Genomic DNA, 14,564 nt, shown 5'->3' with positions numbered 1-14,564 from the left:
TGTACATAATTGGGTATTTCAAGAAGGTAACTCTGGAGGGGAGGTACTGACAGCAGTCGGTCTGCAAAAGGCCTCCTGTAGAAGGTGGTGCTTTCAGTGAGTCTTGGATGAATTGTAAGAGGTAGAAAGAAGTGAGAAAGAAGAGCATTCCAGGCCCAAGAGGCAGCCGGTGCCAAGGTGCAGAGAAAGGAGGGATAGGATCTTGGGTGAGGAGCAACAAGAAGGCTCACATGGCTGGACCTTAATGTAGAAGAGTGATGTGTTAGAAAATTCGGAAAAATAGCAAGGGACCAGGTTGTGGAAACAAACCTTTAAATGCCACACAGAGGAATTTACATTTGATCCTAAAAATATGAAGGAACCCCGTAGGACTTTACTGTTTAGGAGATAAGAGGTAACATAATCATACAGACTTCAGCTATATGGAGGATTGAACTTGAGAGGGGAAAGATCTGAGGCAGATTAGAAGGCAATTAAAATACTCCAGGCCAGAGGGAAGGAGGAACTGAATTAGGGTGTGGCTGCGTTAGGGAGGAGAGACACCTGGAAGAGGAAGACTGTTTTGGCAATATGTAGAATGAATGGATGAGAGGTAGGAGTGGTGAGTGGTAAAGGGAGATACTGAGGGTGTGAACCAGATTGACTGGGAAGGTAATGATGCCCTAGACAATATATAATAGAGAAATAACAGAAGAGAGGTGAGTTTGGGCAAAAAGACAACTCTGTTTTGGACTTGTTGAGTTTAAAATGCTTATAGGGCATGCAGTTTGAAATATTCAATAGGCAATGGATAATTTGGGATTAGTGCTAGTGAGACTAGAGCTGCATATGTGAATATGGGAATCATTTGCCTAGAGATTAGAGTATAGAAACCAAAGAGAAGAGGACCTAACAAAGAGCCTAGAGGAACAGTCAGGGTATGTGTGACGTGGATGAAGATTCAGCAAAAGAGAGTGAAGGAGCAGGAAGACAGAGCAGGAGGGGAGTTAAAAGAGAAAGCAGTGTGACAAAAACCAAGAGAGAAGAGAATATCCCAATGGCCAAGATGGCCAGCACATTATGAAGAGTGAGGGTTGAGGCCATTCAATTTGGCAAGTGAGAGATCATCAGTTAAGTTTGATGAGAGCAGTTAAGTGAAGTCAGAATCCATTAGGGAGGAGGAGGAGGTTTGTCTTGGTACAGTTAGGGCCCAGGAGAGCTTACAAAGCATAAATTTGCAGCAGACCCAGTGAGCACAGTTTTGTGATTTCTTCCTCTTCCGTTCAGTCTGTGACTGGGACCTAAAGAAGAAGAAGATGGGAGTTATAAAAGGTTCAGATTTGGCAAATACAGTATTGGGAAAGGAGGACAATGTAGTCAGAGCACAGTTACCGTGGTATGGAGGGATTTGGAGGTCACCTTGAGGACAGGTGTTTCGTTTTTGGTTTTTTGTGGGGGACATTGGGGGTTAAGTGACTTGCCCAGGGTCACACAGCTAGTAAGTGTCAAGTGTCTGAGACCGGATTTGAACTCAGGTCCTCCTGAATCCAGGGCCAGTGCTTTATCCACTGCTCTACCTAGCTGCCCCCCTTGAGGACAGTTTTTAGGAGGAAGAGTAAAGCATAGGGAGAGATGGAAATATAAACGATTATGATGCAACAAAGGAATTTTGCAACACTTGTGGGTGATAGCAATACGACATTGATAATAATCATTTATTAAGTTCTTACTATATGCCAGTCACTCTAACCATCCCAGGAGCATTTGGCAGCACAGCAAATAGTTTCTGAAATCAGAAGGACCCAAATTCAAAATTGGCCTCTGACACCTAAACTTGTGTGACCCTGGGCAAGTCATTTAACCTCTATTTGTCTTAGTTTCCTCAACTATAAAATGTTATAAAATAGCAATGAGATAACATTTGCAAAAAGTGCTTAGCATAGTGCCTGACACAAAGTAAATGCTGTATAAAATAGTTTTGAACCTTCCCTCCCTACCTCCCATAGCTGGAGTGGAATGGCAGCTTTTGCCCCAGAATTAGAAAGTTAGGGAATTTGAGGGAACATCAATTTGTAAATTTGAAGTCTTCTATTATGAGGACATGAATTAGGTTGGAGAACAGAGGCAGAGTCAGGTCCTGAAGTCATTGAAAAAGAACAAACAGTGCCTTAGAGTTTAGGACCAGAATTTAGATTGGGTAATACAGCTGTCTGGATGTATAGATTGCAACTCAGAGAAGTTTCTGAGTATGTTTAGCTGCTTTGTATTTCTTTATATTCATTCTCTTTATAACGATTCTGAATGTATTTCTATATGTACAATATCTGTTTTCTTTTAGAATGTAAGCTCCTTGAGACTAGGAATTGTGTCATTCATTGTATTCGTATCCCTCACACCTAGCACACTGCCTGGCACGTAGTAAGAGCTTAATAAATTCTTGATGAATGCTTGATTGAAGGAGAGTCTGGAAGTGGCAACAAAGTGCAAAGAACAGTCTCACTCCCCCGCCTGGGTGCCTGGGGAGAGGTGTAAGTAAGGACACATTGAATACAAGATTGAATCTCTGGAAGGAGCCAGGTGTTAGGGCCAAAAAAGGAAGGAGCAAGGACAGAGATGGTGCAGGCTGAAAGGAGGTTTCTTAATAATTATAGAACTGAGTCCCAGAGAGCAAAGGAGAAGTAGCAGCAGATCTAGCTGAGGTGGACAGGAAGGATGGAATGGAGAGAGGGAATTGGCAAGGAGTTTCTCCTCACCAGCTCATCCAGACCAGGGGTTTGGTATCACTGGTGTGGATGAGTGAGACTGGGTGGGAAGTGAGCTGACTATTAGGGAATGAGTTCAGGGGGACGCTCAGATTTCCGTTGCCTAACCTGCCCTGGTCATAGTCTCTGGTGTTGTGCCCTCCAGACGTCCAGAAGCTTAAAGAGCCACATGGTTGAGGGGCAGCTCCCAGTCCTATCCCTGAGGATTTTTACTCTATGTGTCCTTGCCCTTGACATGATACTTGGGTGATAAATTGTAGTGCTAGTTGAGGAGGGATATTGGAAATAAATGGTCAGCCAGTCAACTAGTGTTTATTAAGAACATATAGTTTAGGGAGCAGCTAGGTGGTATAGTGGAGAAAGCAGTGGCTCTGGATTCAGGAGGACCTGAGTTCAAATCCACCCTCAGACACTTGACACTTAACTAGCTGTGTAACCCTGGGCAAGTCACTTAACCCCCATTGTCCTGGGGGGAAAAAGAGAAGAAGAACATAGTTTTGCAAGGTACCTCCACAGTTAATAAAACTGAAGTGCTCTGCAAATTTAGTTCTTTTGGCTTCTGAATGAGATGACTAGCAGAAAAATGTGTGGTTTTGTGTAGGCTTCAACTATAGAGTCAATTGAAGCACACTATGGATCTCAATGAACTGTTCAGTGTAAAATTTTAAAAGGATAACAATTTAGTCATTTAAATGGGAAGACCTCTCAGGATATGTATTTTTTGTGTTTTCATTTTTGGACATTTAATTTAAAGACTTGAAATTGTTTCCTGGGAGCTTTTCCCTTTTTTTTTTTTTTTTTTGGTGAGGCAATTGGGGTTAAGTGACTTGCCCAGGGTCACACAGCTAGTAAGTGTTAGGTGTCTGAGACTGGATTTGAACTCAAGTCCTCCTGACTCCAGGGCCAGTGCTCTATTCACTGCGCCATCTAGCTGCCCCCCCTGGGAGCTTTTAACAGGAGATAGGTATTGGGTCAGGTCTTGGGCAGCAGAGGGACAAGGAAGGTCAGAAGTGGACAATTAGCATAGTGCCTGGCACACAGTATAAAATAATAAATGTTGATTGGTTGATTAAAGCAGAGGGACCTGATGTATATTGAATGTCTGAGCAGCATGAAGTCAAAACCATCAAATAAAGTAGTATAGAGAAGTTTGCATGAGTCGATAAGCCCAGGAGTAAAGCAGAACCCTAGACTTTTGGGTTAACCAGATTTTCAAATAGGGCACATCTTCTGATAAGAAGACACTGGACTTGGGGTTCAGTATTGGCCATGCTACCTACTAACTAACTACTACCTACTAGCTATAATACCGTGGACAAGTCATTCAGTTTTTCCAGCCTTGATTGTCTCATCTGTAAAATGTGAATAATCATATTGACACTACCTACCTTACAGAGCTGTTGAGAAATTCACATCACTTGATGGATCCAAAATATTTTCTAGATTCCAAAGCATACCGAAATGAGTTGTTACCAAAGCTCAAAGCGAACCAGCAGAAGGGGTGCTATTGCACAAGGTTATGACCATCAATCCTGGGACAAAGATTTTCCTGCCCTCCTTTTATATTGTCTGTTGAGGGTGGCTAGTTAAAACATAGCAAGTATAGGGCAGCTAGATGGCGCAGTGGATAGAGCACCGACCCTGGAGTCAGGAGTACCTGAGTTCAAATCTGGCCTCAGACGCATGACACTTACTAGCTGTGTGACCCTGGGCAAGTCACTTAACCCCAATTGTCTCACTAAAAAAGAAAAGAAAAGGAAAAAAAAAAAGAAAGGAGTAGTCAGATGGATAACCAAGAGAGAGTACTGTTTTGAAAACCTAGAAGGATGAGAGCATCAAGGAGAAGAGGGTGATCAGCAGTGTCAAAGGCTATTGAAAGGTCAAGAAGGATAAGAATTGAAAAAAGATGCTTAGATTTGGCAATTGAGAGATCATAACTTTGAAGAGAACAGTTTCATTTAAATGTTGGGTTTGGAAACCAAACTGTAGAGAATTAAAGAGAGTGAGAAGAAAGAAAACAGAAGCACCTCTTGTAGACAGCCTTCCCAAAGAGTTTATCCAAAAAAGAGAGCACAGATATGGGACAGTAGATAGTGGGGATGGATGGATCAAGCGAGGGTTTTTTAAGGGTGGGGTTACATGGATGTGTTGTAGGCAGTAGAGACAAGAAGTGTTTGAAGATAGTGAGAATAGGGATGATAAAAGGGGACAGTCTGCTGAAGAAAACATGATGAAGTTAAATCACTTGTACATGATCTTTGGCAAGAAGGGCCACTTCTTAGTGGAAGACGGGTGAATGGTGGAAGGCATATTAATGAGGTGAAATAGGTAGGAAAGGATAACAGGGAGCTCTCACTGAATGGCATCCGTTTTTTCTGTGAACTAAAAAATTCCCAGCTGAGAGGGAACCATGGGAGGTTAAAGGAGGAATAAAGCAGTTTGGGAAGAGGCACTGTGATGAGTGGCATAGTGAATTAATTGGGAGGTGTTAAAGAATTACCTTGCCACAGTGAGGGCCCAGTTGAAAGAAAAAATTTATGGTGAACCCAGTCAGCACGATTTGGTGATTTTTCTCCAGCTTTTGTTTAGCAGCACATACACTGAACAAATGGACCCTAGAAGCTATCTAAAGTAACCCCCATATTTTACAGTTGAACTAAATTCAGCACATTATGTTCAAACCTCAAACAAGGAATTCTTTTAAGACCAGAGGTAAAAATATATGTGTGTGTGTGTGTGTATGTATCCCACTTTCCTTGCAACTCCTAATAGAGCTAGATTAGATTCCCAGTTTCTTAACCCTCAGTCCAATTGTGTTTCCAGCTTAGCTCATTTTTCCCCTTATACTTACACTTTTCAGCATCACTCTTTTTGTCCTATTTCTTCTCTCTCTCACCATTCTCATCCCACTGTTGGAGAGATAGTAGAATGGAGAAGATGAGAGGAGGCCCTTTGTCTTTCTCTTCTTCCAGGTTCCAGGATTCATCCTTTTCCTTCACCTCTTATATAGAAAAGATTGCAATATGGGCTCACTGAAAGCACCACAAAGTTTCCTACATGATTTCCAACCTGGTCTTCTTAGTTTCAGCTCCAGCTTACTATCTCTACAGTGCATGCCAATTAGACAGATTTCATAGGCTGCATATCCCGTTACATGGTGTAATCTGGGAGGAATGTCTTTTTCATCCATTTTTATTTTTTCTTTATGGATTAGACATAATTGTAAATTTCTCCGAGGGGACTTTGTAGTATTCTAGAGCTCAGTGTAATTAATGTGATGTCATCTGCAAATAACTTTTAGAGAACTTCAGTATTCTTTGACATTAAGTCCCAGCTTAGGAAGAATAATGATAGTTTACTCTTAAGGTATCTTTAAGTGAGTTTGCTCTTTAGCAAACATGTGTCTTTGTGTGTGTGTGTCATTATGTGTGTGTCTTTGCAATTGCATAGGCCTTTTAAAGAGTAGATTCTGTATCTAATCAGCTTGTTCCATATGTCATCAAGCTTAGTGAAGAAGTAATACAGTACAATAAAAATAGCCCTGGAATTTTATTCAGAAGACGAGTTCAAATCCAGGCTCTGACAGTCTCCAGCTGTGAGATGATGAACAAGCCCCTTAACCTCTCTGTGTGTCAGCATCCCCTTATGTAAAAGTAGGAACAATAATGACCAAGTATTATTTTAAACCTCATAGGGTTGTGAGGAAAGTGCTTTATAAATCTCAAAGCACTGTGGAAATAGGAGTTAGTATTTCAGGGTGCTGATGAAGTTCAATATGTATTTGCTGAATGCCGACTGTGTGTGTTGTTGGAGGAGGGATTGCATGAAGTATAACTCAGTCCTTGCTTTAGCACAAATGGGAAGATAAAAACACATACACCTAAGAAGACAACTAGCAATTACAAGGCCAAATATGGTAAGTGCCATGAAAGTAGAAATGAAAGTTCATTGTTCCAAGAGGTTTAGAAAAATTTTAAGAAATTTGATTTGAACTTGAAAGAACGGTAGGAATTAGAGACAGTACCTTGTAATTTGGGGGAGAGAAAGATTGTATGTGAGACAGCAAGGCTAAAGGCATGCAGGTTGAAATGCACAAACATATTCAAGGGTCAATAGCTACCATAAGCCATTTTGGCTAGACTAAGGCCTGGAGGCTAGGAAATAGTTGGAAAAGTAAATGGAGAACAAATTGTGAAAGAAGTTTAAATTTTATTCTTTAGAGAGTGAAGTAAGTAGTTGAATGACATGTGTTAGGAACTCCTATTAATCTAGGAGTATGTGTATAAGTGATTAGAGGGGAAGATTGGAAGTAAGATCAAGTAGGATTGATTAGGTGGGGTACAGAAGAAGGGAGAGTGAAAGATGACAAATTTAGAGACTGGATGAATGAATAGAAAAGAGGTTTCACAATAGCTTAGTTGACCAAGTATCATAATTCATAAGGAAAAATTATTTAGTGATGTTTCCATATGATACCAAACGTTTTCGGGTTATTATAAAAGCTATACTGTACTAATTTTCCAGCAAAGAAAGGAGGAGTTATATCTTTTCTATGATTGTTGTATTTCCCACAGGTATATCAATTAATGGTATGACTAGAGCCCTCATGAAAGGGTTGAGTGTTAAATAGAACCTATAATTTGACCTTACTGAAATTAACTGTTCTAAATTTTACATAATAAAATTGGATAACTTAGATAATATGGACTCTAGCCCTGATGATTTTGAGCCTAGAACTGTACATTATTATACTGTCTTTCTGTGCTACCTCTTCAGAGGAATGTCTATTCATAGTTTATAGTCTTCATATACTAGGCAATACCGTGGCTGTCATAACAAACATTTTATTCACACATCACTAACATACATTAGTGACATCTAGGCAGCCTAATTCTAAATAACTGTAAAGTGGTGTTTCTCTAGTTACTGCAGTTTGCATCTAATTCAAAAGCCCAGTGATTCATAAAATATCAGTTCTTTTGATTACAAGGCTAAATTTAAATATCCAAAGTAGAGGTAAGCTCATCAAACTCTACCTCCCAAATTAGATAGAATTTACTGTTAGGGGCGGCTAGGTGGCACAGTGGATAAAGCACCGGCTCTGGATTCAGGGGTACCTGAGTTCAAATCCGGCCTCAGACACTTAACACTTACTAGCTGTGTGACCCTGGGCAAGTCACTTAGTCCCAATTGCCTCACTAAAAAAAAAAAAAAATTTACTGTTAATAAAAGCCTTTGTGAACATTGTTAAGGTCCTAGTATTAGTGTTCTTGCATAATGGCCTAGGTTAGGTAGAATGTTATGACTACATGGTAAACTATATTTTATTATTAATGTAGCATGATGTTATTATCAACTTACATTTATGCTTTTGGGGGGGGGGGGCCTAAGTGCTTTCTTCACAACCCTGTGAGATATCTCCTCATTTTTTACAGCCAAGGAAACAAACAGGCTCTAAGTTCAGGTGACTTACCCAGATTCTGTGATCCTAGATGTTAAAACCAGAACTTGAAAGCCCAAGTTATCTGATGCTCAACTCATGAACAGGTCACTTAACACAAGCCCAGTGGGTTTTCATAAGTAAATATGAAACCCATAAAGGTTGTGACTTGTCAGTTACATAGATAGTAAATAATGGGATCTTGAGCTGAACCCCGAAGTCTTACAGTTGCTAGTATGGGATTACTACCATACTGCCCCATTTTATGGCAGAAGCCTAATTGTTTTAAGCCAAATGAGTCTTAAGACTGATAAGTTATAAAGATAAATTTCTTTACTTTTGTTTCCATGGTTAGATGCTGAGAGTAAATTGCATATTACTTTTAGAAATTGAAAATACTTATAATCATAGCATGTAATTGCCACCAAGTAAATTTACATTAATACTACAAATTTTGTATGTAATCTCCCTCAACAAGCTTAACCCCAGAAATTTTTCATGTAAGAAATCAGAATTCAGGGGTTATTTGAAGTTTTATGATATTTTCTACTAACTTTTCAAAGATGATTATTAGTTTTTGTATTCTTTATCCTTTTTCACAGATGAGACTATACTAATGTGACCATTTTTAAATGGATATTCTTTTTCCTTTCATCTTTTTTGTACTATCATTTACATGTCTTTAACAAGTTTTGGGGTTTTTTTTTTTGTTAAATTGTGTATTTTTTTGAATAATCAAGCGTGTGAGTACTTACTATTTTCCCAGCATTCCACTCCTGGGAGAAAGATTAATGTGAAATCAGTTTGGAAAAATAAATTGGCACCATATTGTGACTGTCAGTAGAAATGTTCAATATGGGGGCGGCTAGGTGGCGCAGTGGATAAAGCACCGGCCCTGGATTCAGGAGTACCTGAGTTCAAATCCGGCCTCAGACACTTGACACTTACTAGCTGTGTGACCCTGAGCAAGTCACTTAACCCCCATTGCCCTGCGCAAAAAAGAAAAGAAAAGAAAAGAAAAGAAATGTTCAATATGTATCCAGGTCATGTTAAGGAGCCTAGTTTGGTTAAGATTTAGAATATATAAGAAAGACTAATGTGAAATCAATCTGGAAAATTTAATTGGCACCATAATGTTACTGTCAGTAGAAATGTTCAATATCAATTTGAATCAAACTATTAAAGATTTTGTAGAAGGTATTCCTGGCTTGAGAAAAGTTTAGCTGGCTGGTCTTGTAAGACCCTTCTAGTATGAGGAAATAAGTTTGAGTTAATGGAATTGAGCCACATACTGAAGCTCTGTAAAAGCCAAATGAAAGAGTTTAAACTTCATCCCTTAGAAATATATCTTAGAAACTATCACAGGCTGTACCTAATCTTACACAGAATTCATACTCTGGGGCCTTATGTCTTGATGGTAGCCTTGGGTTCTTGAAGGGTGTGGACAGAGCAGAGTGCAAGTGTCAACAGGTCTTTTTAATATGGGCCCATTGACAGTGTAGGCCTCTCATCAGATATTTAGCCTAAGTCTGGAGAAGCTAACCATGAAAAAGGTTAGGAATTCATGAAGACTTTCTCCTGAGATAGGGAGGGCTTGTCATCTGCATTGTTAAGAGTAAGAACCTACACCAATGAAACCTTACATCTTTAGAAATACTTAAAAGATACACAGTGCCAAGCACTAAGGTACATTCAGAGCTCAATAAGAAAAAAATTTAAAAAAAAATTTTTTTAAAAGCTCAATAAGATATATATATGTGTGTGTGTGTGTGTGTGTGTGTGTGTGTGTGTGTGTGTGTGTGTGTGTGTGTGTGTGTGTGTGTGTGTGTGTGTTAGGTGGAAAAGGCTTACTTCTTATGGAATGTATATTCTCTTGATCTTAAATACATTTGTCAATCCTTTCCCCCACATTAAAATAAATAAGGCTTATAACACTTTGATTTAATCAATAACCACACCAATGAAAATCAAGTCTTTTGAAGCATTGAAGTATGTTACTTAGTATCAAAAGACAAACAGAAAAATAATTTATCCAACTTTATTCTTTCACCTTTATCTCTCTAACTTTACTTATAACCACATTTGATGACAACTTTTTCTTTCTTTGTTGCTTTAACCAGCAAAAAGTTGTGGGGGTGGGGTTTTAATCCTGTTGTATCATAACTCTAAAGGTATTCACCTTTTTTTATTTTTGTCTAGGAGGGTATATTTTAAGATTTGAAGTTAGGAAAAAGAAAAAATTACTTTGTTATTATTGTATAGTTTTTCTATAATAACTGAAATTTTGTGCTTGCTTTATTTTCATATTGGTACTTTTATAGTGTTATTTTTAATTTACCCTTATCAGTTTTCTACTTTGTGTGTGTTCCCTTGGAGTTAGCATGATTAAACCCCTCTTTGACTGATCCACATTTCAGTTTTGTATAAAAGAGAAGTAGTGGTTCCTTTTTTTAAAAAAACCTTTAGAAAAGGTTAACTTTATGCATCTGTAGCATTGTTTTCTCTGTCAATATCTATTTTGTTTTGAGTGCTAATATTTTTCAAGTTAAGCATATAAGCCATTAAAAATGTACTTACCCCAAAGAATGCTCTATGTTATATAGAGAACTTTAATCTTTAACACATTATCTTTTTAAGGTGAAAATTAGGGGAGCCATAGGAGAGAATAGAGGGGAGAACATAAGAAGGAAAGAATACTGGTAGGTCAAATCTGAAAGAGAGAGAGAATATTTGCAGGAAAATAGCACCCAGGTTCCTGGGAGGTAACTTCACTAGGATTCTATAAAGGACTTTATGCCAAATAGAGTAAAAATATGCTGTAATGTCATCAGAGATGTACTGTCATCTCTACAGGAGACATTGTGTCTGAATCTGTAGGAAAAGGAAAGAGTCTAGTAAATAAAAACACCTTTCTTCCTTGAGGTGCACAATATGAGATCACCCTTCATGTTCCCAAAGATTTTCAATTAAGCAAACATTAAGTGCCTACTATGTGCAAGACTTGTGACCATGTGCTTATTTTAGCATTTAAAAATCAGTTCATTCTAATGGTGAAAAAAAAATGTGGGTTTTAGTTTGCAGTTAACATGTTTCGAACATTACCACCGTCATCTAATCCCACGGGAGCAGAATTTGATCCAGAGGAAGATGAACCAACACTAGAAGCAGCCTGGCCTCATTTACAGGTATTTAACTATAGGATTTCACTTTGGGGGCAGAGAAAGGAAAAGGCTGATTTTCCACATGATCTGTGAGCATTTAGAAAAGCAGAACCTTACCACCACCACCACCACCCGCACTACCCCCTTTAGGAGCCTGCATGGATTCATTACGAATACTATGCAGTAGTGTTGCTAGAAGCAGCTCGTACAAGTTCGTGGTAGCTAGTTGTTTTTAATTTTCAAATTTACAACTTGGAAAATGCCAAATGCTACAAATTGGGGTTTAGTTTCATCAATCGTCTAAACTTAAGAAAGTGATGGGGGAAATGTTAATAATGTAGATTGAGGGGGCAGCCAGGTGGTGCAGTGGATAAAGCACCAGTCCTGGATTCAGGAGGACCTGAGTTCAAATCCGGCTTCAGACACTTGACACATACTAGCTGTATGACCCTGGGCAAGTCACTTAACCCCCACTGCCCTGCCAAAATAAATAAACAAACAAACAAATTAAAAAATAATAATAATGTAGATTGAACTTAAAAGTAAGTTGTATTTACCTTTCTTTTGGAGAGCTGGTTGTTAAACATTTACTAGGACACCAGTGATACTAACTGACTAGGACTGAGGTGCTTATTACAGCAAGAATGGAAGAAGAGAGGACACCAGCTATAATAGCTTGAGAAAATTGAGGCTAACCTTAGAAATGTTAGTAAAGAAAAAGGAGAGGTTTAAGAAACAAGCCAGAAAAGTAATATGATAAAATAGTTAACAGAAAAGGGTAGAATGACTAAGTCTAGCAAGTTGTTTCTCATATCAAGTGTTGGGTTTTTTTAATCTGTAAAACATGACATAGATACAAAAATACTATATTGACAGGCTATATACTGTAAAGAAAAGGTAATATTCTAGCTCTTTTGCACTTAGGTACTAGGTCCAGATATATAATATGCCATGCTTAAATTTCACAGGTCAAATCGATATAGAAACTCAGAATTTCCTTTGTGCTTGACTTTGTGCCTTTAAATTGCAACACTTCCAGGGAGCAGGATACTTGGCTCACATTAGGAGGGGGCCATGACATTATTTGTTGACAACTATGGTCCTTGTAGTTGATATTGGGCAACAAAATTTAAGCATTAGTAAAATATAACATCCTATTACCATACAGTTGGTTACAAGGTAATGAATTTTTTTGGCCATAGCAACTCATGAGGATCAAAGAACTTTGGAGATATTGAAGGGATCTACCATGAAAAATGGTATATTCCATAGGTACAATTGTCCTCTAAGAAAGAATATGCCATATATGCATACTACTTGGAGTTCTCTTTTCTTTAAAAAAGCAGTCATGTTAGATTAAGCCATGTAATTAGCTTTTGCTTGCTAGAAAACTAGCTTTTTGTTTTAGATGAATACTTTTGACTGTCATTATCTAAAAGTTAAAGTTCTCTTTAAACACATGTAAAATGTACAGTGTGTTTTTAATTGCTATTCTTTCTCTCAAACTAATGCTACTGTTTGTATTTTTCCCTAGCTTGTTTATGAATTTTTCTTAAGATTTTTAGAATCTCCAGATTTCCAACCTAATATAGCAAAGAAATATATTGATCAGAAGTTTGTATTGCAGGTGAGAATTTTACCTTAATTTTTTTAATATATTCCTTTACATTAGGGATTTTTTTTACTAAGTATCCCTTTTCCTTCTTTCAGCTTTTAGAGCTCTTTGACAGTGAAGATCCTCGGGAAAGAGATTTTCTTAAAACTACTCTTCACAGAATCTATGGGAAATTCTTAGGCTTAAGAGCTTACATCAGGAAACAGATTAATAATATATTTTATAGGTAAGTTAGAATTTGGATTGTCTTTGCCTTTTTATGTGATATGTGTTTATTATGACATTTAATATTCCCTCATTGTTTTTGTGTCCAGTTATTAACCCAATTAACAAACATTATACTATCCTCCCTCCACTACAGCCTTCCTCTGATACTCTTCTCTCATGGCTTGTGGGTGACCTGAGGTAACCTCTCAAAGGCTGTGCCAGTGGGAGTACAAGCTGTGGCAGCTGGAAAGACCGTAATTTATAGCCTGGAGACTAACTGTGTGTCAGTGGAGTTAACTTTTCAGAGTCTCATCACCATGTCGGGTGCAAGATGATGAATTTCTTTGCCACAGCAGTCTTCAAAGACTAAGTTGTAACAGCCTACTCAGGGTTGGTGTAAGGAATGCCCATAACAATAAAATCAAAGATCCTTAAAGTATAGTAAATACCACTTTCAGTTCTCTCTTTATAATATTTTAAAGAAAAATAACCTTGGCCTCCCTTCACACTCAGGAGGAAAAAAGATTTTAGAAATTTTATTCTGGGGTTTACATGATATCATATAAACATTCACTTTGAATAAAGTGATTCTTTTAAATGACAAAAAGTTAACAATTTGAATCTATTGTATTATTGCTTTGGAGATTCCTTCTACCAACACATACTACAACCTCTTCATTTGATCTTCTATATGATTCTTCTTTTTTTTTTTCTTTTTTCTTTTTTTTTTTTGGTGAGGCATTTGGGGTTAAGTGACTTGCCCAGGGTCACACAGCTAGTAAGTGTTAAGTGTCTGAGGCCGGATTTGAACTCAGGTACTCCTGACTCCAGGGCCAGTGCTCTATCCACTGCGCCACCTAGCTGCCCCTTCCTATATGATTCTTATTCATGTCAAAGGACAAATGACTTTTCAGCAGATCTGGAGATCTTAGTACCCTTCAAGTTCTGTTAAGGGCTAAAATTCTAGCTAAACTGTCTAAAATATCTAATGAGTGGTCGCCAATAAATTATAAGCTTTAGCAAGAGTTAGACTTTTAAGCATTTATTAAGGAGAATAAGATTTTGGTAAAGAGAGAGAAAGGCCTAGATTCCTATCTATTAAAGGGAGAGCGCATTTCTAGCTCCCTTCTCTGCCGGAGTCCTCAGGAAAGAGAGCGAGACCGAGCGCCAGTCTCTTCCTTCTTCCTCCCACTAGCCAACGTCACTTCCTGACGCCAAAGAAAAGACTCCTGGTCTTGCCCTCAAAGACCTTCGCTTCATGGGCGGAACTCTTCTACAGTAAGTCTCCGGCAGGTGGCGTCATTCCAATTGTTACAGTTCCATATGAATCAGTAGTGTGAGGTAGCAACAAAAAAGGTAATGCAGCATTGGATTGCATCTTAAAAGGCCTGGCTTCCAGA

At 38.3% G+C, this 14,564-nt stretch overlaps 1 protein-coding gene across 8 annotated transcripts in view; it reads left to right on the top strand.

Annotated features, from left to right (window-relative positions):
• PPP2R5C (protein phosphatase 2 regulatory subunit B'gamma) overlaps window positions 1–14,564 on the top strand; it is a 196,655-nt gene that overhangs the window by 125,880 nt on the left and 56,211 nt on the right. For all 8 annotated transcript variants that reach the window (XM_043981614.1, XM_043981615.1, XM_043981617.1 and 5 more), the window contains 3 exons: window positions 11,256–11,366; window positions 12,877–12,969; window positions 13,053–13,183. In XM_043981614.1, the coding sequence (XP_043837549.1) occupies window positions 11,256–11,366; window positions 12,877–12,969; window positions 13,053–13,183 (335 nt within the window). The remainder of the gene's footprint in view (window positions 1–11,255; window positions 11,367–12,876; window positions 12,970–13,052; window positions 13,184–14,564) is intronic.

This window comes from Dromiciops gliroides, chromosome 2 (assembly GCF_019393635.1).
Source record: "Dromiciops gliroides isolate mDroGli1 chromosome 2, mDroGli1.pri, whole genome shotgun sequence".
NCBI classification, from domain to species: domain Eukaryota; kingdom Metazoa; phylum Chordata; class Mammalia; order Microbiotheria; family Microbiotheriidae; genus Dromiciops; species Dromiciops gliroides.
The sequence above is the reverse complement of the archived record's forward strand: the minus strand, read 5'-3'. Positions and strand labels throughout refer to the sequence as shown.